Raw genomic sequence first — 26,090 nt, forward strand, 5'->3', positions numbered from 1 at the left:
GATCTACAGCTGTGCTTTGTGTGATTGTAGTGGAAGATCTGATGTACTATTCAGCTGTTTGTTCAAAAGCATTCACTTTATTTTGTTTTGGAAGCATGCTTCTTAATTTAAATCCACAGAGGAACAACAACGTTTGCAGTCCTCTGTCTTGCTTTAAACAACTTCTCTATTTACACAGTTTATATGAAAAATTAACCTTAAGAGGTTTGTTTGTTTATATTGCCAGATATTTTAGGAATGCTGACTCATTTTACCAGGCAGAGGGTACGTACACATGGGCAAGTTACCATCAAATCAGACGGATAAGAACTTAAAGGATGTTGGGTGCTCCTGAATTGTGCTCCTGTCTGTGTGCTTGATCTTAACCCAAGCAAACAGTCCCTGCGAAGTGACTGGCTGTAACCTCACAGCCTGGCTTACCACACTGCCACAAGGGATCCCTTGCTTTGTAGAAAGTTCCATAAACCAGGGAATTACAGAAATTCAACATAACACAACTGGTCGGTATTATTCCAGCGAATCAAGGTACAAAGTGCCTGCGTACCACTGAAATCACAAAATATCTACAGGGCAATGAAATCATAGGCAGCATGCCTGGTGGTGAAGAATGGAAATTCGCCTGGATTGTGGAATACTTCGTGTTTTGGCATCATCACTCTAGGCGTTGGTTCTAAGATGTGCATGGCATTAGTACAGAGAGGACCTTCTGTTCTGTGTGTGCTCTGGAATCACTGGTTTGAAGTTTTTGTTTCAATTTCTGTACAATAATAGTCTGAAATGCTGTGCTTTTTTGTTTGATTGTACTCGTGGTAAGTTGCTTGATGGGTTTGCTCCAAGGATGTGATTTTTCCATAGGTTCTTCTGCCAACAGGTGTCAGAGCTGCATGTGTGGAAAGGCCAATCTGATGCTCTGAAAAGGAATCTCTAGTAAAACCTTCCTTGGTTAGAGATGTGCATTTTCCTCCTAAATCTGATGAAGTTGGGGGAAACCTATCTCAAATCGCATCTCCATTTGAGCGTGTTTATTTCCATATCATTAATATTTATTTTATATTCAAGTAACTACAAACTGTATCTCCTATGCTGAGCCTTTACTCCAGTTTTGTTAAAGTGTTAAGCCATTGCTTTTATTTGAAGGTACAGCACGGTACAGGGACACAGCAGAGCTCCTCCAGATCTGATTTATAGTATTGCTGATAGCTGCAAACTTCATTTTTTCTTGACCAATGCTAGCAGGTATGAAACAAAGGAAATGAACTGAAATACCAGATCCTGGTGCTGACTGATCCCTTTGTATTATCCTCTGACCTTTTTCTTGCATTACTAAAGTGAATGAATGATATACTGAGCCGCAAAAGCTCATATGCAGAACATCTGTGTAGTCTAAAAATGACATTGAATATAGTTAGTGACTGTGGATTAGAAGCGGTGGTTACCTGTTCTCCATCCCATCCTTTCTTGGCAGCAGGGCAGTTAATTTTGTTTCCAGAGCAGTGAGGTAGGAATAGGAACACAGGCATTAGGGCTACAGCTGTTTTGCTGCTCAGTTGTTGGCTTTAGGCAGTTGCCTGCATGGATTTTTGTTGCAGCTGAGGAGATGGAAGAGCTGGAGGGCTGGCTGTGAAACAGGCTGACAGATCCTGGGTCCCTTCCTCATTCTGGCCCTGGCCTTTTGCCCTGACCTCTGCTGAGCCGTTTGAACCTGATTAAAGGGGTCAAAGATTCATCACTGTTTGCACATGGTGGGTTTCACTGCCTCAAGGTGAGACTGTTGTGTTTTTTTTTCCATGCTAGCAAGGTAGACCATTCACCATGGAGTTGAGTGGGTACAAGAGGAGGATCCCTTTTGGCGCGGGTTAGCTGTTAGATTGGTTTCGTTGTCGTGTGAAAATGCCCTCAGCCTCCCCTCCTTGTCAAAGGTGGCTCCTGTATTTTGTATCATACTGTAATATTAACCTGGATGTGTGAACAGTCACTGAATGAAAACGTGGAGGGGGCACTGCACACCTTTTCTAAGTCCAGGTCAAGTGTACGAGGCCGTTCCTGATGGTTCACAGAGCTGCTTTTGGAGTAGCTCCAGCAGCAGGGAGTCCCCAACTCCCTTGTTGCAATGTTTTCTAACTGTGAGACAATTATTTTTAATATCTAATTAAACTTCTTGTGAGCTCAGTCTTTTCTTATTATTATAGCTTGGGTAGGCCACAAGAGTTAATTACAGTCTTCTTTGCAGTTGCCTTTAACGTATTTGAAAATTGTCAGCCTGTCTGTTCCTCTATCAGCACTATCTCTTTTTTTAATTAACTAAGTCAACCAGTGGGTTCTTCAGTTATTTCTCAAGTCTCGTGTATTAATTTCATGCAAATTTTCACTCATGTTCTTGCCTTTTCCTCAGTTTGCATAGATGTCTTAAAACGCGTGCTCAGTTCCAGACGTCATCCAGCTGAGGCTCTGCTGTCACCGGGGCAGAATAATTACCTCTCAGACCTTGTCATAAGATGAAGTTTCAAAATCCCATTTGTCTTTTTTCTTTGGTGCAGTATTACATCGTTTAGGTTGACTTGCTACCATAGGTAGCAACTCAACTGCATGCCCCCTTATTGCCCCCTCAAATGCCCCCTTATTTTCTTCTTTTGCATTTAATTTTTCTTGTTTCCTACTCCACGTTTTTATTGAATTGCTTTCAGATGGTTTCTCCAATATGCCAATTTCCTTTTGGATGATTGTTTTGTCTCCCTACTACATTTGCACTATTTTGATATGGTTTGCCCCTATGTTATGTGATGCTATTGAAGCTGTTGAATAAAAATACTGAATGCAATCAATTCCCCATCAATTAGGAGGGGCAGGGACAAACTAAATGCTGGAAAAAAAACCACAAACATTATTGGTAGCTGGATCCACACTAACTCCAGCCAAATTCGGCTTAGACCTAGAGTAGAACGAGCATTTACGGTGTCAGCTTGGGTCAGTGAACAATGTGAACGTGTTTGCTGTGCCCAAGGTGAAGAACCTTCCAAGAAGTACTGGGGAATGCACTGCGGAGATGCTCAGTCTGCCTACCTAGAGAATGTAACCGCCTTTACTTGGACTACTTAATCGTGCCCATGCAGAACTATTGCTGCTGTTTTTATCTTGTGGCATGGATAAGCCTCATGAACTATATCAATTCACAAAGACGTGCTAGAAAATCTGTTCATTTCTACTGCTGAGCATAGGACAGATGCTGCAAACATTGCTGTGGATGTTCCAGACAATTTAATATAGGTATGTTGCTACCTATCAGTAACTTAATATTTTTTGGATATTTTAATGGGGAAAAATGTAAAAAGGATGAATTGGGAAAGTCTGCACGAATGCTGATGTCACTACTGCACTGCCCAGTTGCACACAGATGTGCCAGAAATTATCAACAAAAGGCTTCAGGTTGTCATGTGAACCTGAACAAAGTGCTTGAGCATGCATTTAAATGCTGCTTTTAAGTCTTAGCACTCAATGGTGAGATTTTTCTTAAAGACAGCAAAAGTGGAAAGTAGGAGCTGACACGTTGCTCACATGTGTTGTTTTTCTTCTTCTTTGTGAACCATTTGGTTATCTGAAAGGTGGCGAAGCGACTCTTTCTAAAAGCAAAACCACTTTTGGCCAGGAATGACTACCTTAGAAAACAAAACCAGACAAAACCAAAACAACAGAAAACAACAGCAAAACAGAAAAAAAACACCATTAAACTGCAGAGCATCTTGTTAAGGTCACCACTTGCATTCAATACACAGGATATATTTCCTGGTGCTGTTTTTGTTTGTTTGTTTTGAGTTGTCAGCTGCTCAGCTCTGGAACAAGTTGTATTTGGTTAATTCCTCTAAATGAACTGACCAACCCTTTGCCTCTGGGTAAAGTTATATTAATAGGGTAAAGAGATTAATAATGAGGATGAATTGCACTTACTGTACAGCAGTGCCATACCGGAACTGAGCGCTGTCGGGGTTGGGTGATTGATCCATCTATCTTAAATAGTCTTCATCTTCTGGTGCTGAAATATATGCAAGGAGGAATACTGTATGCTATTCCTCTCTTTCTGCTGAGTAAAGAAGATTTCTTTTATTGTATGGCAGTTAAATTTTATTATGAGTGGTATCTTTGGGGAGGGAGAGACAAAATAAACATCCTCTCCACTGTCCTTCCCCAAACAACGTGGTTTCTGTTTGATATGTTTTTGGAATGTGAAGGTGGCATAATACCTAAATGCTTTAATCTACCATTAAAAGAATAAGTTCATGCTCTTGTAAAAATAGTAGAAGTAGTATAAGATTGGCAGAACTCAAGTGAATTTCGAAATAGATTTTGATGTCAAAAATTCCCTATTAAGTTATAAAGTTAATGTGGTCAAACGGTTTCCTTGTATCAGTTAAGAACAAAAATAGGAGAAGAAATCCTGCCCTTAAAAACTCTGAAGCAAATCTATAAAACTGTTTGAATTTAAAGAATGCGATTTATGCCTCTTTGGAAACTCAGCTTCTGCTCAACCCCCTTACTTTTCTCCGCAGTTTTGTTTACAGCATTTCGAACACTGTGTGTTTACTGGAGGTTATTAAAAATAAATTGACTTGTTAACTTTGTTTCTAAGATCGTGTGGTTGAAATCTTTTTCCTTTAAATTGTGGCAATAGTTTTTTGTTGAACTGTTTGCGAAATAGATTAATGTCATCAGTAAGTTTATAAAATACTTGAACAAAACTCCTCTAACTTGACTGTTCCCACTCCTGCAGTTGATGTGGGTCTTGTGCAGCCACTGAGAAAGGATGCTTCACCTGAAGCAGGGCAGAATAAATTACCCAAAACGGCATGGGTTTTTTGATTACTCACGTGATGACTAGTGGCAGAGAACATCGTGCTTTTTCCTGTGTAGGCTTGTAGTTTCGTGTATTTGCATACTGCTACTCCCTTAAATGTGTAGATTTTTTTTTTTTCTTTCAAAAGGGATTATCTTTTGAGAATCATTGTTATTACCAACCCTATCAGCAGAAGCTGTGCTGCGTCTGGCATGCAAATGGCCCAGTAGTGTGCTGGCCTGGTTAGGACCAATGTTTGTAACGGAGACGTTCTGGAAATGTATGGCCTGGCCTTCACCTGAAACCTGAGAGCTGGGAAATGTATTTATTTTTTTTATTTTTTTTGCTTTAGGTACTAAAAAGTAGGACAGTTCTCCCTCGAGATCCGTTTTCAGAAAGATGCACTATAAGGATGTGGCAGTTCTTGTTGTATGAACATAAGATGAAAAAAAAAAACTGTTCTAAAAATCGTCATTGCTGTGCTGCATCGTGTATTTCCAAGGGTTATGCTGAACTCACTTTCTTTAAATATTTTAGCGAGCACTTCCTCAACTTGCACTGACTTCTGATGCTGTCTGATGGAGCTTCGGGGAACCACCGGCACCAGATGGGGAACTGGGAGGGTTGGGGACCAGAAAATTGCTCTAAGGTGTTGCTGGCCCGTGCTGAACGTATAAAGGAGCTCAAGCTGGTTGTGCTTTATCAAATCTGAATGGTTTCCTGATTTTTGTCTCCCAAAGCTGTGTTACATACTGACCTACGGTTTTACTTCCAGAAGGTTCATTCAAATAAATCACAGGTCTCTGCATGGTAATATTTGTTCAGACTGGTTTGTCTGCTCTTTCTATTCCAGCACCAAGCCTAGTTTTTGAGACAAACTGAGCTCCTTTCAGGAGGGCAAGTTAAGCACCTGATTGTTTTTTTTTCTGTCTTTTATATTCATGTGTGGTCCTCTCCTTTCCATTTCCCCCAGTCCCCCCCGCCCCGTAATAGCTGTACGGTTGCATTTCACAGAGAAGTGGAATTTCCTTATCTTGTTTTGGTTTTTTCATCTCGCCTGCGTGGGTGGACTTGCAGAACCAGTGTTCTAGATCTTCCTGCATCACAACAAGCATGTTTGCCCAGCGTTGCAGATCTATTACATTGAGCATTCGAAAAAAAACAATGCCCGTTACTGGAAGAAGACTGAAGAACCGAAGCTGACAAAGGTAAGCCTGATACTTAGATCCCAGCTTTGAGACCAAATATAAAAGGAAATTCCCAGGTGGGATTATCTGTGCTCAAGGCATTGTGGAAGTAGATTTCTTCTTTGTTTACACCCTGCCTGTTCAGCATGTGACAGAATGAGAATAGTGGTCATATCCCATGCATGATGATTAAAGAGTATTTTCTTTATGTTTCTACCATACGTGATAATTTTGTCTTGGCAGCAATATTAATTTACTTACAATATTTATATTTTTATCAGTAAGGTTAAGAAGAGTAGCAGTGCTTTTATATGAAATACAATTACAACAAGAGCATACGTCTGTGTTTAGAATATATTAGAGATCTCACGGGTTGCTCTTGCTCATTTCACTAAGAACAGAAATAAAGATACCATTACAAAGAACAGCAGAAATACCACAGCCTTATAACGAGAAGTTGGGTCCTGTTGGCAATCCTTAGAAAATGAGCCCACCCTCTGTGCAAGTACGTCCAGGGGAGACCACTGCTTTGATAGTAGCAAGAGTGGTGGACTCTTGCATTTGAGGTTTTGGAGCTTTATTTTTCTGCTAATTTATGACCCTCATGTTGCAACGCTGACTATTCCAGTTAAATATTGCCAGGCTCTATTAATGGAGAGGGTGTGGCAGGCACAACTCTTCTACATTCTCAATATTGTGTTGACCAGACTGCTGCATAGGCTTTATTTTTTAGCTGCTTCTCTCCAACAACATTTATTTTTTCCATAAAAGTTGCATGCAAGAGAATTTGTGGATCCGAGTTTTGCCAGCTCTTCAGTTTACATAGATTAATTTTTGATGTTTTCCAAGATGCTGCAATTAGTTACGCAGTAGCTTAGCATTAGTTCAGTGCCATGTACCTGTTTCATTTCAGATGTCAGTCTAAGAGGCAGTATAGCAGCTGCAGTCATTGTTCCCTCGAGGATAAGAGTCATATATGCTCCTTTACCTTTTTCCTTTTCCAGTCAAGTAAGTTCTTGTCTTCTGCTACATTCACCATTTTCTTATTTTTATAGGGGTTAGAGGTATTCACATTTCAGCCTTGTCTGTTTTGCAGGTTAATTTGTTGTCGGTTCGTTCACGTGAAGTCACAGCTAAGAAGCACTCCATACCCACAGAAAACGTGACACCAAAGACCAAGCAAGTGAAGAGTTAACCAAGAGAGCCTGCCGCCGAGTTTGACGCCTCTGTAACTAGTCTGGTGGAAACTTTGAGGAAGATTGATTCTTCTTGTGGTCACAGGGAAACAAGGTCCAGCCACAGGCATGTAATAAATGATGTTTAATAAATGATTCCAAAAAGCTGCCTTTATGTGTTTGCTTTTACTTGTGATTGCTCAATTAGATACTGAGAAGTGCTAGGGCGAGTCTCCCGATGTACCTACTGATTTTCCACTAGTCTTCTGCGCTGTGCACGCTGACTTTGAGTTCTGCTGCTGAACAGAGGGACCAAGTTTTCCAGGGAGAAATAGGGAGGGATTTTTCTGCTCCAAATGCCCTCGTGCATCTTGGGGGCACGTCCAGGGAGCCTCCCGAGCTTCTGTTGGCACCGACTGATTTAAATAAAAAGCAGTAAGTTTTAACTAGAGAACACAGGGGAGAGGCAGGCAGGAGATACCAACCAAACATTTCTCCACTTGCACAGCGTGACCACCTTTCTGTTGTGATAATGTTTGCAGCGATGTGTAGGCTGGGGATTCAACTAGGACTGTGTACAAAGTCGAAGCCTCGCACCGTATTTCAGGCTGCTACAACAAATTAACGATTTAACACTTTGCTAATGTTGTGCACACATTTCGTTTGGACTCCCAGCATGAAAATCAAGGGAATTATTGCAATAAGCTTCCTGCCCAGTAGAAGTTGTTACCGTATAAATGAGAAACTTTGTCCTGTACTTTGAGTAAACAGAAGCGACAGGAAGCTGTTGGAAGGAGGACTGTGTTTCACTAGGTACGGAAAGAAAATTTCAGAGGGCTCTGTGTCCATCGCCTACAGCTCAGTGTGCAGCTCAAGCTGATGTAGTGCCGTTTCTCTCCGGTAACATAGCAACTGGACCACACCTCCTCCTGCTGAAGGATGCTAAAGAGCCCTTTGAGCACTATCTGGTGTACTGCAAGGGAACTGCACCATTTTTAATTACCACGGCATTGCCAGCTGATGCTTTTTTTTTTCGTGGAATCGCGAGGATATTCTTTGTTCTCTATCAAGTAATCCATTTTTTCATTCACAGTTTGCGTAGTAATCCCATTTATATTTCAGAAGAGGACTGAGTTAAATTGAAATGAATATCAGAATTGTGTACATGTATCAGTGCATTTTTTTTCTTGTTTCAAAGTAAGCTTTTGATTAAAAAATAAGCATTCTTGTCCACCTGATGATCTTCTCGTTTAGCACTCCTGTATGGTGGTAGTATGTTAACATTTTGGAAGAGTACTCAAGGATTTGAGCATGTTTTTCTTCTCACTTAGACTTTGCAAATGACTGAAAAGCTTTCCCCACTCCTAACCTCTCTTCTGTTGTGCAACAAAAGAGCTTTCCTTTAAGCATCTTGGTTTCCAAGCACAAGAAATCGTCTCTGGGCATTACTGAACGTTTGACTTAAGGTGTGATGAATCCTCTTATGCCAAGTTAAATTTCGTGATGTGTACTGTAGATTAATGTTTAACTTAGTTCCACTCGCTTGTTTTAGCTAGCATTGTTCAGAGTTTTCCTTTAAGGTCGTTTTGCTCAGATCTCAGGTTTTGTGCAAAAAGAAGGATGCGCTAAGTCTGTATTGGACATCCCAGCCTGACTTTTTGTTTTGCTCATGTTGAGGCTGTTCCCTTTGCTGCCTGTCTTAGGAAGATGTTTGTTGCATTTTAACAGTATAAAACCGTTATTTCGGCTTTGTGACCTGCATGAGGGAAAGCCTTTTAAGCAATCTGAAAACTTATCGATTGATTTTAATATATTGGTACCATACCATAGTGATTTATCAGTTGTTGTCATTGCCGTTTGGTATCAGCTTGGGGAGGGGGCGTGTTTTGGTGAGCTGTGGCAAAACAGCCCCTTCAAAAATAACGCTGTTGGTGTTGCTGTACTTTGAGTTTTACATTCTGCTAAGAATTTAAAACAAAAAACAATAAACTGTAGTGTATTTGTGAGAGCTTGTGACTCAAGTACATCAAAACCAATAGCCTACCTAAAACAACGTAAAGTTTGGAGCTACACATACTTAGTAAATCTGTGTTGTTGTTGTGCAGACTGTATAAAAATGCAAATAAGTTAAATGTACTTTTTTAAAAAAAAAAAAAAAACTTGATAATACTTATGTGTCCCCTCCCCCTTCTGTCTTTATAGGTCTACGAGGGCTAATCAATCTTGGGAACACATGTTTTATGAACTGTATTGTCCAGGCACTTACCCACACTCCACTGCTGCGAGATTTCTTCCTCTCCGACAGGCACAAATGTGAAATGCAAAGCCCCAGCTCATGTCTGGTCTGTGAAATGTCTACGCTTTTTCAGGAGGTGAGTGCTGTTTGCCACGATAACATCACCTTTCCACAGATGTTGACTATTTTGTATTCCGAAAGGAATTGTGTTCTATTTGCAAATAGAAAGGGGATGCAAATTCTGTTTCCCCTCAAGGTGGTGAAACACAGACTAAGATCCCACTCTCAAAAATACCTGACTGCTGAAAATGAAATTATTGGCCTTTAAGTCCTACACATAAGTCATCCTTGCTTAGGAAGAGGTGCTATTGGGCATAATTACAGTCCTGCCTGCTCTTCCTAGACTGACCTGCAGTCCTTAGTCTTAAAGCTGAATGTGTGCATTAATTAAAGGTGCAAGTTTTAACATGAAAATGTGTCACAGGCTCTTCAGGTTATAATGGGAATAAGAATAAAGAGATACACAGCCTTGTGGTTTTAGGCACTGGATTAGGTAGGTTTGTATAAATATTTTACGGATCTTGATTCAGTGCTTTCCAAGGGGAAAACATCTTTGTTACCATCTCTTAGGTGGAAATACATTAATAGCCAGGAGAATGTAAACAATTGAACGCGTTGGTACAGTTTGTACCTTGCATAGAGGAACTCCTGTTCTTTCGCTTTCTCCCCCAGGTGAATAGCTTTGTGATGTGCCTTTCCCTAGGTCTAATCTGTGGTGGATATGACGGGCGCATTCTTTTCGTTAGTAAATAGTAGAAGAGCTTTACTATCTTAATTCCACATGAGTAATGTAAGGACTACATGGCTAGACATGAGCTTCTAGTTTTAAAAAGAGTCTTTTTAAAAAAGCATGTGCATGCACACATAGTCCTTTGCCTTTCCCTCAGTGACTGATATGCTTTCATGGTAAGCAAACGAAAAAAAAAAATATAGGGCCATAATATATGCTCTTACAGAGCATTTAAGGTAGCTGGAGACGTTTGTACACCTAGCAGGTCATTGCAGGTGAGTTAAATGTATGTGAAAGGTAAAGTTCCCCCTTAGCCTTTCCAGTACAAAGTTTTTTTCTAATAGTGCTCAGTACTTGTGTCACTTTGCAACTTTTCATGCTACGTATCAGTCATTACTTGCATATTACAGTACTTGGTTTTGGATATATGTTTCAATTATTCCCGAGTCTGTCAGAAGCAAAGGTAAAAACAAGAGACAGACATACCAATAGGTTGCAGCTGAGAATTATTCATACCAGATGTGCTGTTAATGGGGAGATATTACTCTGCCTAGATAAAAATTCAGTTATGGTGTAGAAATACTAGTTCCTGTAGATTGTTAGAAAAACAAAACAAACAAAAAAAAAACACTACTATTTGCTTATTTGAAAAAAGAAAAATAGCTGCTGTTAAAATCTTTCATCACATTGTAGTATAAAGTCTCATTTTGATAAATGTCACCACATTTTGCTTATACACTTGTATTTTAAAAAGCAAAAACAAAACACACCTTTGGGAAATGAGGAAATGAATTTTGCATTACAGGTGGAGGGGCTGCAGGAAAGATCAAGACTTCTCAGGCAATTATTTATATTTCCTTTTCTATATGTGGAGCTCTGTTGATGGCCTAGGATTCCTATTGCTAGACTACACACAAGCATGTCGTGAAGAATGGGGCTGTTATCCATAATGGGGTTTATATGCAGTGTTCTCATTAAATTCAACTGTAATCAAGTTTAATTTCGCACACAACTTTGGGAATCTCAGCCTTCATTTCCCCAATCAAAATTCATGCCTACACTTGAATTAAGTTCTAATAATTAATGCCCGGCAAGTTGAGGGTATGTAAATGAGGGAAGAGCCACCTCTGATTTTAGACTGTGAAGATAGCAGTACGGTAGTCTGTGTCCTTATTTCATGTTGAAGTATTGCAGCTAAGAGCTGTGGGAGGACAACAAAAAGTGACTCAACCGCTTTAAAGTAAAACTAGAGCTTAGTCCTCCACAAGCGAAAGGGTAGCGTCGCATCGAACTTCATATATTTCAACACGCAAACGGTAATTACTACGTTATGTTTATAGCTCTCTGAGCACTCATTGTAAAATTCTGTTTCCCAGTCAGTTTAATTTTTTTTATGTTCAGAAATATGACCAGGATCTTGCACTTCTGGAGTGGTTATCTTTCATGTCTCAGCTCTGTGCAATAGTTTTGGCGAATGTCCCTATGCCATCTCTGCAGAGAAGAGATCTGAACGAAGGACAGCTAACCAGTGGAGACTGCGGTGCTCTGGTTCTCAAGAATTCCTTCCTAATTGAATTACTAGAGAAACTTTGGGTCAGGTTCTAGCTTGTTTTTATGGAGCTTTCCCACTGGAATTAACCGATGCAGTTATCCCAAGGCATCTTGCCCAGTGACAGATGATCAGGGCAAGGGTTAATTTCATCTCCCCTCCACCCGTTTTTTCTGAAGGTGTGATCTTAGGCAAAAGGAATGCCGGGGGATCCAGTGAATGCACAGAGTAAGAATTCCTGGGGAGAAAAAGACTGTTTTGAACATTAAATAAAACTTACTATATATCAATAAGCATATTTTTGCTCTTTTGCTTTTGAAACAGAATAGGAGGGTCTGTTGTTGTTGTTGAAGGTCATTCAGTTATGTAGGTTGTGTCGGTGTCTTCTCTTTGATAAATAGGGAGGCGCAAAGTTCTTCTACCTTGAAGTAGGTTGGTGGTGAGTAATGAGTGTCAGATGGTTCTCCGAACGGAGCTCTTGCCTAATAGCTTTTCTTGCAAATATGCCAAGCATTGAATCTCCATTTGTTTTAGAAAATATCTAACTGCATCAATTAGCATTCTCATTTGTGCTACTTGAAACCTATTTCTCAATAGAATCATGACATGAATTACAGTGCATGAGAAAGGGAATGAAAAGGGTTTGGGAATAACAGATAGTGGTGAAACTGGATGGAGGAACGACAGAACACAAACCGTTCATTGAGCCTTTTGGCTGAAAGGGTTTGTGCACTACTCTTACCTACTGGTATTGGTGCTTTAGTTCTGTTTTGCCAATAAAAATTAATTCCGAGATGGTCCACGTCCCAAGGTTTATGGAAGTCCTCTTAGAGAATAACCATTCGGTATGTTAAGATTAGTGGATCTGCACTCTGTGACCGGAATAGCAAGAATACCTGAGAATATAGTAGAATGCAGTGCATCCACTCAGAAACGTAAAGAACAAAGCCTTTTTTATTCCCATCATTACTCATCCTCACAAGCCTATCAACGTGCGCAGTGCAACTATGTGGAGAGTTGAGAAGTGAGGACAAGAAGGAAAAAGAATGAGAAGATTTATGGCTTTGCTATCTCAAGATGGTACAGTATTGAAACAGCTTATGTATAAAATAAGTTACAACAAATGTACAAAGGCAAAAAAGTAGCTGTGACCCTTAACATAGGCAGTGCACGTTGTAAGGGAAAATGCAGATTTTGTGCCTATGTAGTAAAATCTTGACTCTAAAGTAAGTACAGAAAATATTACATATGCCTGCAAGCACAGCGGTTTTTCTGATTCCTTGAAGCATTACTTTTTGTTGGAAAACCTCTAGTAGGTGTTCTCGTATTCTGAGAGATACGTGTTACCCATCCCTGTATCCGTTGTAAATTTTCTGTACGTTTAGGTCTTAATTGAGAACCAATTTCCAAGAGGAGCTTTTAGCTTCTCAAATTGGACTGGAGCCTGGGACAGGATTTATGCCTCTGAATTTGATTACGAAGCCAGGAGAATGTTAAGTTGATATGTATGCAGGATAGATCAGATGTATCTGTTCACGTAATTGGGAAACTACCTTGTATGTGGTTTTGGCAGGAGGAGGAGAAAAAAGTACAGATGCTTGGTTGTTGTTGTTTTTCTTTTTTTTTTTTTCCCCCCTTCCTCAGTGGTATTGATATATATTTTTGGTAACAATAATGCAAACTACAAAGCCTAAAATCCTCCAAGTAGTATTTAAGGGGGTGGGGTGGGATGGGGAAGTTAGGGTTGTATGTAAGAATGGGGACTTCGGATCCTGTTTTGTCCCAGAATAGCAATTAAATAGCATCTTACCAATCATTTCCAAATTGCTTGAACTAGTTCTCTTCAAAATAAGCAATTAATACTGCTGGATTGGAAACAATTTAAAACAAAGATTATTTTAAACTGTTGGGAAGAGTTGTGCCATTGAAGTATTTTAAAGGTAACTTTCAAAGATATCCTTGTTTGTATTTGCACACTTAAATGAAAAGGTTTGTATAACAGTGAATTAATAAGGCTTTAAATGGATTTTTTTTACATCTCCTTTTTTTTCCTTTTCATGGATTAGATCAGCTCTGATGGTCTTTTTTCCAGCAACAAGGAAACAGCATGGCTGGGATGGGTGTTTTGTACATTCCAGTTAAAATATTGCTGTTGAATATGCTCAGGTCCTTTTGTTTCATTTTTGATGTATTAGAACCGGGAAGCTTTCCCTACCCCCTCTACATATATTCAATTGCATTTTTACTAGTTGTGTTTCTAGTTTGTGTGATAATAGCTAATAATGTGATAAAGCTTCTTGTTAGATTCTTCTAATCCTAATGAAGCACCAGAGAATGTAAAAATCTGCTGGCAGGTCTAGCGTCTGCAGTGGAGTAATTACGGAGAGTGCTGTTGGTTAAAATGACCAGAGAGCTCTGGGACTAATTGTAAGGAGTGACAGAACAGAGAAGTTTTATTGCTGCAGTTCCCTGAATTATGTTGAGCAGCAGCTGCGTCAGCAGATTTCAATTACCATCCCACTGCTCCAGTCCCCTGGTGTCATTCTTGTTGGCATCAGAGTTAACTATTGATCTTTTTATTTATAGAAGCATTTTGTGGTGTTTGGCTGCAGAGGTATATCTTCTTATTTGGAAAAACTGGAGCTTGCAGTAAAGAAATTTCTTTGTAAGGAAATACACTAAATCCCGACAGACGTGAGGACTAGATGAGAAAATTGTGCTACCTTTTGCCTACCCATCCCTCAAAAGACAATCTGTTTTATCCAGGGAGGTTTGTAGCACCAGACCTGTGCTTGCACTGAGACAAAATGCTCAGCCTTTGCAGGGAAAAACATGGGGTTGGGAAAGGAAGCCCCCCCCTTTTCCAGTAAGAGTGAGAAATTCCACACTAATGTTTTTTTTTTAGTCTTATATTTGTTATGTGTATTTGCTGCTTACTGTCTTCTGTGTTTGGGAAAAGGAACTAAAAATAAATGGCCGTCGATTTGATAGGATCTTGGCAAAATGCAATCGTGGTGTTGCAGGCACCCTTTACTGGCAAGCATCTCTTTGAAAGGTTAGAGAAGGCAAAAGGCTTTATGAATTTCCACTTGTCGAAAATAAAATATTGCCCCTTTAAATACTTTTTTTTTTTATTTAAACTTTCTCAGTTAAATACCAGCGTGATCAATATGTGTTGGTACATTGCCATGGGGAAATTTGCCATTGCAGTTATTCTGTTCTTATCAGGCTGCAGACCAGTGATTCCAAATCCAGATGGAGCCTGAAGCCCAAGTGAATAAACTCTTCTGGGCCTTTCCCAGCTCCCTGTAGGGGCACCACGAGCATCTCTGCCTTCCTTTTGGAACCAGTATCATAGTGCAGGAGTTCTTGAACAAACACAGAAGTCAGCTTGCTCCAGAAGGGCTTGTTAGCTTTAGCCTCAGACTAAGGATGCCAGACTTAGTGGCAGAAGTAAGGAACAGGTGATGGGAGACTCGAGAAGATGAGAATTAAGGAGTTGCAGTGGTAGCACTTGGATGGAAATGGAGAGGAGAGTGGAAGGAGCTGAACCTCAGTCCAGGGAAGCAGAGACCATTACCTTTTCCTCTTTTTTTTTTTTTTTTTTTTTTGTTTAAGTGGGACCTGGCTGTTTGTTTTTTATTTAAAACCCAAAAGCAAAACAGCGCACAAATTTCTGTAGGCTGATAGAAGACTGTGTCTCCCCAGCTGTGTGCTACCATTCACCAGTGGTGTTTCACATCATCACAGTTCTGCAGACTGAATAATTTGTCTGTGCACTCCCTAATAGGCTTCTGGCAAAATCAGCTGGGGCAATTTCAGTTGTTACTGTGGCTGATGCGACAGATTTTGACTAAGGCAGATTATGAAGCAGATGCAGGAGCTGGTCCAGGAGCAGAACTTTGGGCAGCGAGACCCTGCAGGAGTGGTAACAGGCAGCTGACTTTGGGGAGTGGGGTAGATGTTGAATAAATTTGTTCCCAAAGTCTTGCACAGTACACAATGAAAGGCCAACACCTACATGAGGCTGCTATCCTGCTTGTATTTTTCCTGTAAGATTGGACTGGGTCTTGGTTCAGGGGCTGGATGGTGGGTGACATCTGATACTCTCATCCTCACTGTTTGTCCCCAGTTTTGAAGGCTGTAATTTGTGAACAGAATTGCTGATCTCTTGCAAATACAGTATTTTTTTTTCAGACTATTTTAATAAAAGGCAGTGGTATCAGAAAGGAAGTTTTGAGTTGTTTGTCCCCCTTTTTTAATGCCAATCCACTGTAAAATAAAGGAAATTCCAGGGAGAAAACTGAGGTGCTCAGTTCTGGGATCACTCCTTCGGTAGTCTGTGACAAAAGGCTGTCTGTGTATCTCATTATTAAGGCCATCAGAGTTAAATGGTTTAAATTTATTTGACTAATTGCACTCATTAATTTTTTAATAATTAAATGCATTGAGGCTGTGTAACTTGTTAACAGTCATGTCCTTTTCTTTGCTTTGAGCAGTTTTACTCTGGGCACCGATCTCCTCACATTCCATATAGGTTATTGCACCTGGTATGGACTCATGCACGGCATTTAGCAGGGTACGAGCAACAAGATGCACACGAGTTCCTCATTGCTGCATTAGATGTGCTACACAGACACTGCAAAGGTAAGGCTTGTGCTGAGTCTTCAATCAACAAGGAATATTGGATCAAAAGGAGGTAGAGCAAAGTGTGTGTCTTCCAGTACAGCAGTCTTAGCAAATTCCTTTAAAAACATTTGGTAGACTTAAAGGAAAAGACTTAAATAAACTATTCCTACTGTCAAAAATTACCTAGAGTTAAAAACAGAGAAGCCTTTACATTGGTTTGAATCACCATCCTGTTCTGTTATTGGTTGTGAGTCACTGTCTTTTCTTTTAAATTGCCATTTAAATTCTATTTATACTTGAGGTAGTTGGAACTCTTTCGTGTGTCATCGCTGATGAAAATAACATATAGAGGAGGCTGTGGTTTTGCTTAAATAGTATTCCGCTGTTTTTATGCTGCCCAATTGCTTACAGAAATGTGAATAAGAAAAAGAGTATTTGTTTTTGATATATTTTATTATTCTGTATATAAAATGCATAATTGCACAATACAGTAAAAAACAGTCAATGACATTCTTCTAGGAAGGAAGTATCTAAGGCTTAAATAAGTGGATTTGGTAATATCATATGAAATTACATATTTTAATGTTTGTTAACTGAATTAAATCTAAACTGAAAATTCTCCAAATTGCCAATGGTTGATCCAGCTTGATTCACTTACAAGCATAGTAAAAATCACTGGGAAAGTAAGGGAAATAGAGTAGGGTTGATACTAGGGAAAAAAAATCCTTCGTCACTAAAAATAAGCTTTAAAGCACTCAGATTTCCTCTAGTGCTTTTAGAATAAGCACTTAGAGGTTAGCTTTCTGTCTTATCAGAGGACTTTCAAAGGGAAGGCTGCTACTGTTCCTTGAAACATTTTGAAGTCTTGCTTTTATCTTTGAGATAATCTTACATGGTAGCAGATGTGCTTGTTCAGATTCATAATAGGTGTCCTCCAAAAGAGTCTTCTCCAAAAGGACTATTTCCAAGGAAAAGAGTACGTAGGACAGTTCTTTAGTTGTTATTAATATCTGTCAGTTGATAATCACTACCAGAAATTCAATAACCTTAATGAAACGAGTGTTGAAGTGCTGAATTGCTATCAAAATACTGACCTCCTTCTTACTTTGTGTTAACACTGAAAAAACTCTGCTGCGAACAGAAATACTTTGTGGTTCCTGTAAAACTTCTGAACCGTTGACCTAACAAATCTTGAAGCTTTTTCATCTTCTCTGATATAAAATGATGCTCACATTTCTTGTATGCTTCATGATCACTTAGTGAAGGAGCATTTTCTCCTAAGCATTGAAGAAAAAAACACCTTGCAACAATAAAGGTCCTTGCACTGTTTTGAAACTGATAATCTGAAAAGACTTCTTTTTTTCTTGTGTTCTGGCTTTAAGTGAAGACTATGTTATGCATCTTCTGCAATTACCAACAAAATTGAGCTTTCCCAACTGTTTCTTTACTCTTGGTTCTATTTGGCTTCTCTGGCCAAACTGGAAATGTGAAAGAAGATATGTGGAGCATACGTTGTTGGGAAGGGTATATGCATACGTGGGGGTTATTTTACAGTTGTTTGGGTATCACAAACTAGCTGTAAACACTGACTTTTTGTTCACTATCAAACTGAATAGCGGTTTCAGCTGGATTGAATTAGGTTTTTGCATCTTTAGCACTGAGCTTTTTTGGCTTGTGGGCACCACTCGCATTCGATGCGATGACTGAAGTTCAGTTGTTCAATGAGTCTCCCTAAATTTGAGCTCTTTGCATGACTATGACTAAACTGTTACAACGCTACCAGTGGGAAGGTGCTACCGCTAAATCCTTGATATCTGTGCACCCAGGTTTTTAAACTACAGTTTCTGAAGAAACGGAGAGGCTTTTAATCAACTACGGTAAATTATCTGTGCCACATCAAGGTAGTTTAAAAGAAGTGGTTGAGCAGTTGTGTGGGAACCAAAGCAGTTCATATAAACCAGAATTTCAAGTACGATCAAGATAAGCCACTTCTGGAATGAACTAGTTATTTAGCTCTATAATGAGAACGTTTTCCCACTTATATACTTATGTATACAGACAGATACGCACATGCAAAGTACACATATGAAAAATATTATTACTACTAATAAGAATGCCCTAAAGCTACAATAAGCAAATAATGCCTCCCCAGCCAGCATTATATACTTGTTTCACTGAATTAAAAAAGAAAGCCACAGTAATCAAGTTCTGCCATTGAAACGCATTCAAGAAAAAAATAATCATGGGGAAAAGTTTGTCCAAAAGCCCCAGCTTCTGGATTCATGATTATCAAGTATTTAGGGATGCAAATAAATGCAAGTATGCCTTATGCTAAGACCTATATAAATACCCAGTGATACTTGTTTGGGTAACTTTAGTCATTTATCCCTTTTCCATTCCATTTACTCTTTAAAGGAAATGTTCTAATGCAAGTCAGAATGCTGTGAATTCCTGTTATTGATATCTGTCGTTGCCTAAATTAGGAAAACCAGAAGATTTTGTTGTCCATTAAAAGATCAGTTTTTGTAATACTGCATCTTACGAAATAAGCTTCCCCAAGACTCATGTATGGACTGGCCCAAACATTCAGAAGAAAAGCTCTATTTATCTTCGGATTTGCTTGAGTGTTTGTCTGACTTTTGCTTTGCCACCCTTTCTTTTTCAAGGGGAAAGTGAGTATGGTGATCTTTTTTAGGGAAGGGTTGTTCAGATGGCTTTAAGGCAGTGTGTGTGAACAAAACAGGAACTTCTTATTTCTGGATCCTTTTTTTTTTTCCTTTGGAAATGGTTCTGCATAAGATCATTTTAAAGCTCCTGCTGAATGTCGGATCTGATTTCAGCAAGCCCCTAATTATCTTTAAGGTATATGCAGAGGTATACACACCCTTTAAAACTTTTATTCCTTTTTGTTAAACACTGGTTGGATGTGTACTAAATTTTAATGGCCTCTGAGAAATTTTGGAAGCTCGGGGTACCACGTAAATCGTGTCCCAGGGCTCTTCTTGTGATAGCACTGTTGTGTTCAGCTGTGGCATCAAGGCAGGGCATTTTCTGAGCATTTATCAGGGATTCTCTGTGCTGCTGGAGTGATACAAAATGTGTCTGAATAAAAAGGAATTGAGTCTGTTGTGCATATGCATTGCTATTGTTCATTCCAACAGCTGGAGAAGGATGGATTAACTGAAAAGTAGTATGGGGGGGGAGCTAAGCTATTAATTCCTCCTTGCGCTCCCATTCACCAAACTGCACAAGATCTGTTCTTAAAAGCATACTCCAAATAAAAACAAGATTATTTTTTTGAATACTGAATTATTTTTCAAGCATTACTACTGAAAATGACTTTTACAACTGTACCTGCATTGCTTGCTGTTCCAGTCTCTTGCTGGTTTGATAGTGCTTAAAGTTCTACGTTGTTGTTGTTTGCTGGCATTTGTGGTCCTCCTCCCCACAAAAGCTTTGAAATGAGATTCAGAGCTTACTCTACAATCAGGTATTGGCCTCTTTGCCAGAGTAATGCTCAATATGACGAGCAAGTTTTAATTACCAGTGCTGTGGAAGAAATTCAGAGTTCTGATTTTGCAGACTCCTGTGACAGTGAGGTTCCAGTACGTCGTGTTTTACTGTGTCTTGGGCATCCTCAAACTGGGAGAAACTCAGACCACAATTGTTGCTTTCTTACAGGGAGCAAGACTGTGCTTCAAAAGTTAATATTCAGCCCAGTGAAATCTGTCTATTTTTTTTCCTTTTATTGCAAGAGCAATACCACTTAAGCAGCAAAGAGCAGTAGCTATGATGTGCATTTATACACAAAGATTTGAAAAAGTTAGAAAATTTGAAGTAATGCTGTATTTTGATGCCAAACTCAGCCAGTATTATCCAATTGCAAAATACACGATGGAAGTTGGTGACAAAACCTACTTATTATTGGCTTTAACTTGGAGTTCGGTTTTGAAATAATCTGTTTTTACTGTTGATACTTGTGATTTACCTTTAGAAGTATATCAAATGTGTATGCATTTGAGCCAAAGTTAATGTGCTTCATTATTGCACAGGCACAGTAGCAATTTCTCTGTAAGTTTCATTTAATTTGAATCCAAGCTCTTATACTCTTTTTTGTCATTTATAATTACGTTAATGTGTATATCGATGTATTTTCAAGTTTAGTTTTAGTCTTGTGCTCACAAATTTCTTACGATAAGCTGCTGGTTTTCCTAGTAGGAATTGTGAACAGCTTTAAAAATGTAACTATGAAAGTGAAACCTACTTGGTAAGATAGAAATGTTGAAGAGAACCTTAACTCGAGCACAACAACCTAGCAGCTTCCAGTTCTCAGCTGCATAATATACCTCCTCTCAGCATCTGTTACATACTGACAAGTGTGAGTAGGTGGTAATCTTACTTTTTTTTCCCCTCCTCTCCAACCAAATGTCATGGGAACTAATGTTGAGTGGGTAATGCCCTTCTGTTTGGCTGTGAACAAGCTTGCAGGATATTCTTCTGAGACCCTCTCGTCACTGATCCTGATTGACTTGTGTAATTGAAAAGGGAGCTTCGGTGCTCTCCTCTAGTCAGACACGGCTGTCCAGTAGAGGTGTCTAACAGGGATGTTACCTGTGGTCCAGTGAATGAATCGGGATGCTTTATCTCTGCTTCTGCCCCCTGAAAACAAAGTAGAGGGAGGGAATCGATCTCAAATGGTGAGGCTACAGGAATGTAGTTGTGTGTTGTTCCTTTAAAAAGGAGAGCTTTAAAAACAAAGATAAAAAAAAAAAAAAAAAAAAGGAATTACTTTTTTAAATTACTTTTTTAAAGCTTGTATGTGATCTTTTTGTAAAGGTGAAGAATGTCTTGTACAGTCTCTCTATATATGCTCTATTTATTAGCTTAACATCATCATAGACCTTCTAAGGATCTCGAGTTCAGTAAGATTTAGCTGTAGTTCAGATCAAGAAGTGTCTGAGTCTGAAAACCCCCAACTGAAAGCACGTATATTTGAAATCTTATTTTAGAGCATTTTGTTCAAGAGACATTTTAAGGAAACAATATGCTTTCCTTGGCAATTCAAACACGTTTCTAAAGCAGGCAATTGAGAGCTTTTCTGAGGTATTTAGGATCTAATTGACTCAAGTGGCCAACTGCAGCATAGTAGGTATCACCTTTTATCTTTTTTTCCACGTCCAGTATCAGGTGAAACCTTTGTCATTTTATAAAACATCTTCTACAAACTTCTGAAGCTTTGTTTGGAAAAAATCTCATCCCTTCTTGATACTGCTGCAAGCAGACTCCAGCAAGAGCACCTTATGAGAAAATTGTTGTTGGTTTTTTTTTTTTTTGGTCCTGTGTTTTTGAGTTTGTTTTGGTGTTTTTTGACACACTTGACTAGAAAATAATTATTTTAGAGTAATAACTGTGATTTGAGGAGTCAGCACCGTAGTATTTAATTTCCGAAAGTGAAATATTTACTACTAAGTTAAATATACCAGGAGACCTGTCAAAATTTAATTGTCTTAGCAGTTTCTATTTTACAGGATATTGGAAGAAACCTGAAAATGTGCTTTACAAAATAATTAGCCGCTGCTGTAAATACCTTGTGTGTGCATCTCTGTTTACAAAGCAAAACTAATTGCATCTATCCTACCTAAGGAAGTAAAGCATAAATGGCAGAAATCAAAGGAAAAGCGTATCACTCCTATTTTACCTATGGGGAGTGGAAGGAGTGTGCTTCAACGCTGAGAACTGTGCCAAGAAGGTTTTGGTTGTTTATGTAATGCTCTGGTTAGTCTCAGAAAGCTGAATTGGCCTAATCTTGGCACTCAAATCCTAAAAATGAATCGCTGCACTCCTGAGACCCGCAATGACAGTGTATAATGAGATAGGTATGTGTTCTTTGTGCCCCGTGGGAAGTCAGAGGGTTGCCGTGTCTCTGTGAAGAAGCTGGGGGAAGACACAGCACTCACCTTCCCACTCCTGATAAGGACATCTTCCATTTTTTCACTGGTGAAAACTTGAACTGGCAGTAAATGCTGGAAGAACAGGCTGCACGCAGCAGGCTGGAGCTTTATGGGTCTTAACAAAGCTCCTCCCCTTGCTGGAGTCTCAGAAGTTTGCCGTGTTAAAATTAAAAAGTAGTATTTGCTGACGTTTTTTCCTCTGTGTTCATTTAGGAAAATAATGTGCTATTGAATGCTCTGCCTAAGCAGAAATTAGTGCTTCTGTGGTGAAGTGCTGGCCATTTGTGTAGATACAAATGTTGCACGGCGGCCCTCTTAGTGAAGTTTAAATAGTTATTTTCATTAACCACCTTGGCAGCTCCTTCATCTTAGGGGCTGATCTTCATACCACATAGTACAAAGTAAATCTCTGCAGAGGGAGGTAGGGCTATGGCTTGGAAAGGGGGTTTGTTGACTGCCGTTACAGCCTAAAGCTTCACCTCTATAGGTAGAGTTAATTGCATTTGGTCACCTTCTGATTCTCTTCTGTATTTTGCTGGAAGCTCCTTGTTTTTCTTTGCACAGCATTTTCAGGATTGTCTGAATTGTCTGTGTGAACGTGGAGTATGCTTATGAGTGTGCATTATAATGAGTTACCGGAGAGGCAGTCCAAGACAAACCACCATTCCCCAGGAAGATTTTTGACTTCTCAGTCTGTGTTTGCATTCCTCCAGGTGATGATAATGGGAAGAAGGCCAACAACCCCAACCACTGTAACTGCATCATAGACCAAATCTTCACAGGCGGACTGCAGTCTGATGTTACCTGTCAAGTCTGCCAGTAAGTGCTTTGTTTCTAATTCCGTGCTCTGATTTGAAGCTCCACTCTGTACTGCAACAGTGTTGTGAATCTTTTCTTTCTTGAATAAAATAAGTTCCTGCAAGACAACAACTGTTTTAAGGACAAGATGAGCTAAATACAGTCAATTACCAGTTAACCATCGTATATTAAGACATGCCAAAGAAAAAAAATAAAAGAAAAGCTATCTGGAAAGCATCACCGGCTTATGAATGTAAGCTGCTTACTACTCTGAAGAAGGTTGTTATTTTCCAAGTTTGTGAGAAAAAGACTTCCCAGATCTCATTGGTTTTGGAAGTATGCAATTGCCACTGCATTTGAGGAAAGTTCTGATACGTAATCGTATTTTCCTTCAGTTAAGAGCCTTGTGTATCATCAGGAGAGGTTTGAAAGAGACTGATGTTATGTAATCTCAGGTACCAGCAACTGTACATCTTACAAGAGTAAGAAAAATTGTATTTGTTGTTCTACTGTGTACTGGAGCAAGCTGACTTCTCTTTCAAGATGTTTGGTGTTGCCACAGTTCAGAAGTTAGATCTCTTGTGTGGGTTTTTTTGATCTCACATTCTTTATAACTAGCCATGGTGTCCTGTGGATGGACCATTGTGCTCTCTTTATTTGAATTTGGTTTTATTCTCAATTTTCTGGGGAGATTTGCGGAAGATTCATTGTAGGAAAAAATACGAAATTATGTTCTTCGCCTGGTAGAGCCACAGAATCATATCATAATAAAAAGTTTGTTGTGTAATGATACTGTATTAACATCAAAGCAATTTTAACAAAACAAGTTCATTTTGAAAATTCACAAGATCTGCACAAATGGAAATGGAAAAAAGGCAGAATATTGTATGCTTAGTGAAATCTTGGAGACAAAGACACGAGTTTTAGAGGAAGAGGGAACTCAACAACAAAAAAGCATAATGACCACAAACAGAAAATGTTTCTAAAGTAGAACCCAAAACTAAGGTTTCCATTAATATGTAAATAGTAGAAGAAAAAGGATTTGAGTCAGTACAAGATAAAATTTTGAGAAGCTTTCTCCATAGTCTAGCTGATGACTTACATTCAGCTGTCTTGCACAGAAATCTGATCAAGAACATGTACTTCTTGATGCCGTTATTCTTTGGCCTCTCAAATTCCAAATGTTGCAAGGGATTCTTGTAAGAGCTGAAATACTGCAATTCATTGCAGTATTGTATAGCAGAAATATTTGGCTCTCTTTTTATTTAAGTACTTCTAAGCACTATCTTCCATGTCTGAGCAGAGGACCAGCCTACTGAAGTAGCTGGACTGCACGTCGCTCTCATTGTAGGTGTTAGCTGGTAGTATGACCAGATCCTCTATCTCCAAGCAACGCCCAACTGGTTCACTTGGAGTCATGGGACTCCACTAGGTGGGAGAATGTATTCAACAACCAGATTTCTGCATTCGCTGTAACAAATACATTACCTAAAACATATGGCTTTTAAATATGCAGAAAAACAATCAGTTGTGGGAAGATACTCTTGAGCAAATTGTATTTCTTTTGTCATCTTTGAGTGCCCTCTAGGGGCGATGTAAATCCCATAGTTCTTTAAAGTACAGTATCTGGTGTGCACTCTGAAATGAGAGATCTGTTCATTTTACTTCCTTTAAATATGTATTAAACTGCTTTCTTTTTCATAGTGGCGTTTCCACAACGATAGACCCATTTTGGGACATCAGTTTGGATTTGCCAGGCTCTTCCACCCCGTTCTGGCCACTGAGTCCGGGGAGTGATGGCAGTGTCGTAAATGGGGAAAGCCATGTATCAGGCACCACCACTCTCACAGACTGCTTGCGAAGGTATGAATTGAGACAAATACAATTTTGGTGGGGTAAAAAGAATTTGGCTTCATTCTGTTTTCCACAGGTGGCATTGAGAAATGGGAACAAGTGGTGCTTTGTCATGGCATTATCCACAAACAACATTTCATACATATTTTAGATTTTTGCACAAGACAAAATGAGAAAGATGTAGAAGTTTCAGAGCAACAGTAGGCTTAACGATAAGCAGTCAAACCCAGTTGCCATGTGATGCAAAAAGAAAATAAATTTTATACTGCCTGCTGCCTGGCAGTGTGATTTTATATCATCAAAACCTCAAGTGTCTCTCTCCATGTCATCTGAGCCCTAGAAGGCTACAAGCAAGAAGAGTGTCCTGCAGACTAGTGTGCAACTGGGCACAGAAATCTGTTGTACCGCTTCATAATTTCCATATCAGTGTTTTGGGGTTTGAAAATGAACTGTCTTTGTCTGAAAATAAGATGTCCAGTTCCAGGAGGTGAGCAAACATTTAGCTTCTTTCTCAGTTACTTATGCACTTCAGTGCAATGTGCCCAAGTAGAGCAATGGTCGGTGTTCAGTTTGGGTGTCTAAACCAGAGCACTTTACAGTATTATATTTTTTTCTGAATTATGACATAAAAGCCGTGAGCAACTTCTCTTGTGGTGTCAGTGAGTCACAAGGAAAAGTGAAAGAAGCAGTTTCAGCGTGTGTGGAAAATAGTCTGATCATGTTGTGCATCCTTTTGTTTTTTATTTTTTAATTCAGGTTTACAAGGCCAGAACATCTAGGAAGCAGTGCCAAAATCAAATGTAGTGGTTGCCATAGCTACCAGGAATCTACCAAACAACTCACTATGAAGAAATTACCCATTGTGGCCTGTTTTCATCTCAAAGTAAGTTCACAGGGGGCAGACAGAGCAGGGAACATACATTCCTCTTTGAGAGGATGAGCTAAATTCCTGGACATATCTTCTGGCTTTCACTGGCTGTTCTTTTATGATATAAATTAATATAAGGAACAGCTTGCATGCCTAGCTAGATTTTCTATTAAGATATTATTACATTACATATAATGTAGCTTTGCAGTATGTCTCTGGGAACCTAAC

The 26,090-nt window shown here is 39.3% G+C and overlaps 1 protein-coding gene across 2 annotated transcripts in view; it reads left to right on the top strand.

The window, feature by feature from the left end:
• Positions 1–26,090, top strand: part of USP22 (ubiquitin specific peptidase 22) — a 98,706-nt gene that overhangs the window by 63,984 nt on the left and 8,632 nt on the right. For both annotated transcript variants that reach the window (XM_068698746.1, XM_068698745.1), the window contains 5 exons: positions 9,390–9,559; positions 16,262–16,409; positions 23,056–23,161; positions 24,845–25,003; positions 25,751–25,877. In XM_068698746.1, the coding sequence (XP_068554847.1) occupies positions 9,390–9,559; positions 16,262–16,409; positions 23,056–23,161; positions 24,845–25,003; positions 25,751–25,877 (710 nt within the window). The remainder of the gene's footprint in view (positions 1–9,389; positions 9,560–16,261; positions 16,410–23,055; positions 23,162–24,844; positions 25,004–25,750; positions 25,878–26,090) is intronic.

This window comes from Anas acuta, chromosome 15 (assembly GCF_963932015.1).
Source record: "Anas acuta chromosome 15, bAnaAcu1.1, whole genome shotgun sequence".
NCBI classification, from domain to species: domain Eukaryota; kingdom Metazoa; phylum Chordata; class Aves; order Anseriformes; family Anatidae; genus Anas; species Anas acuta.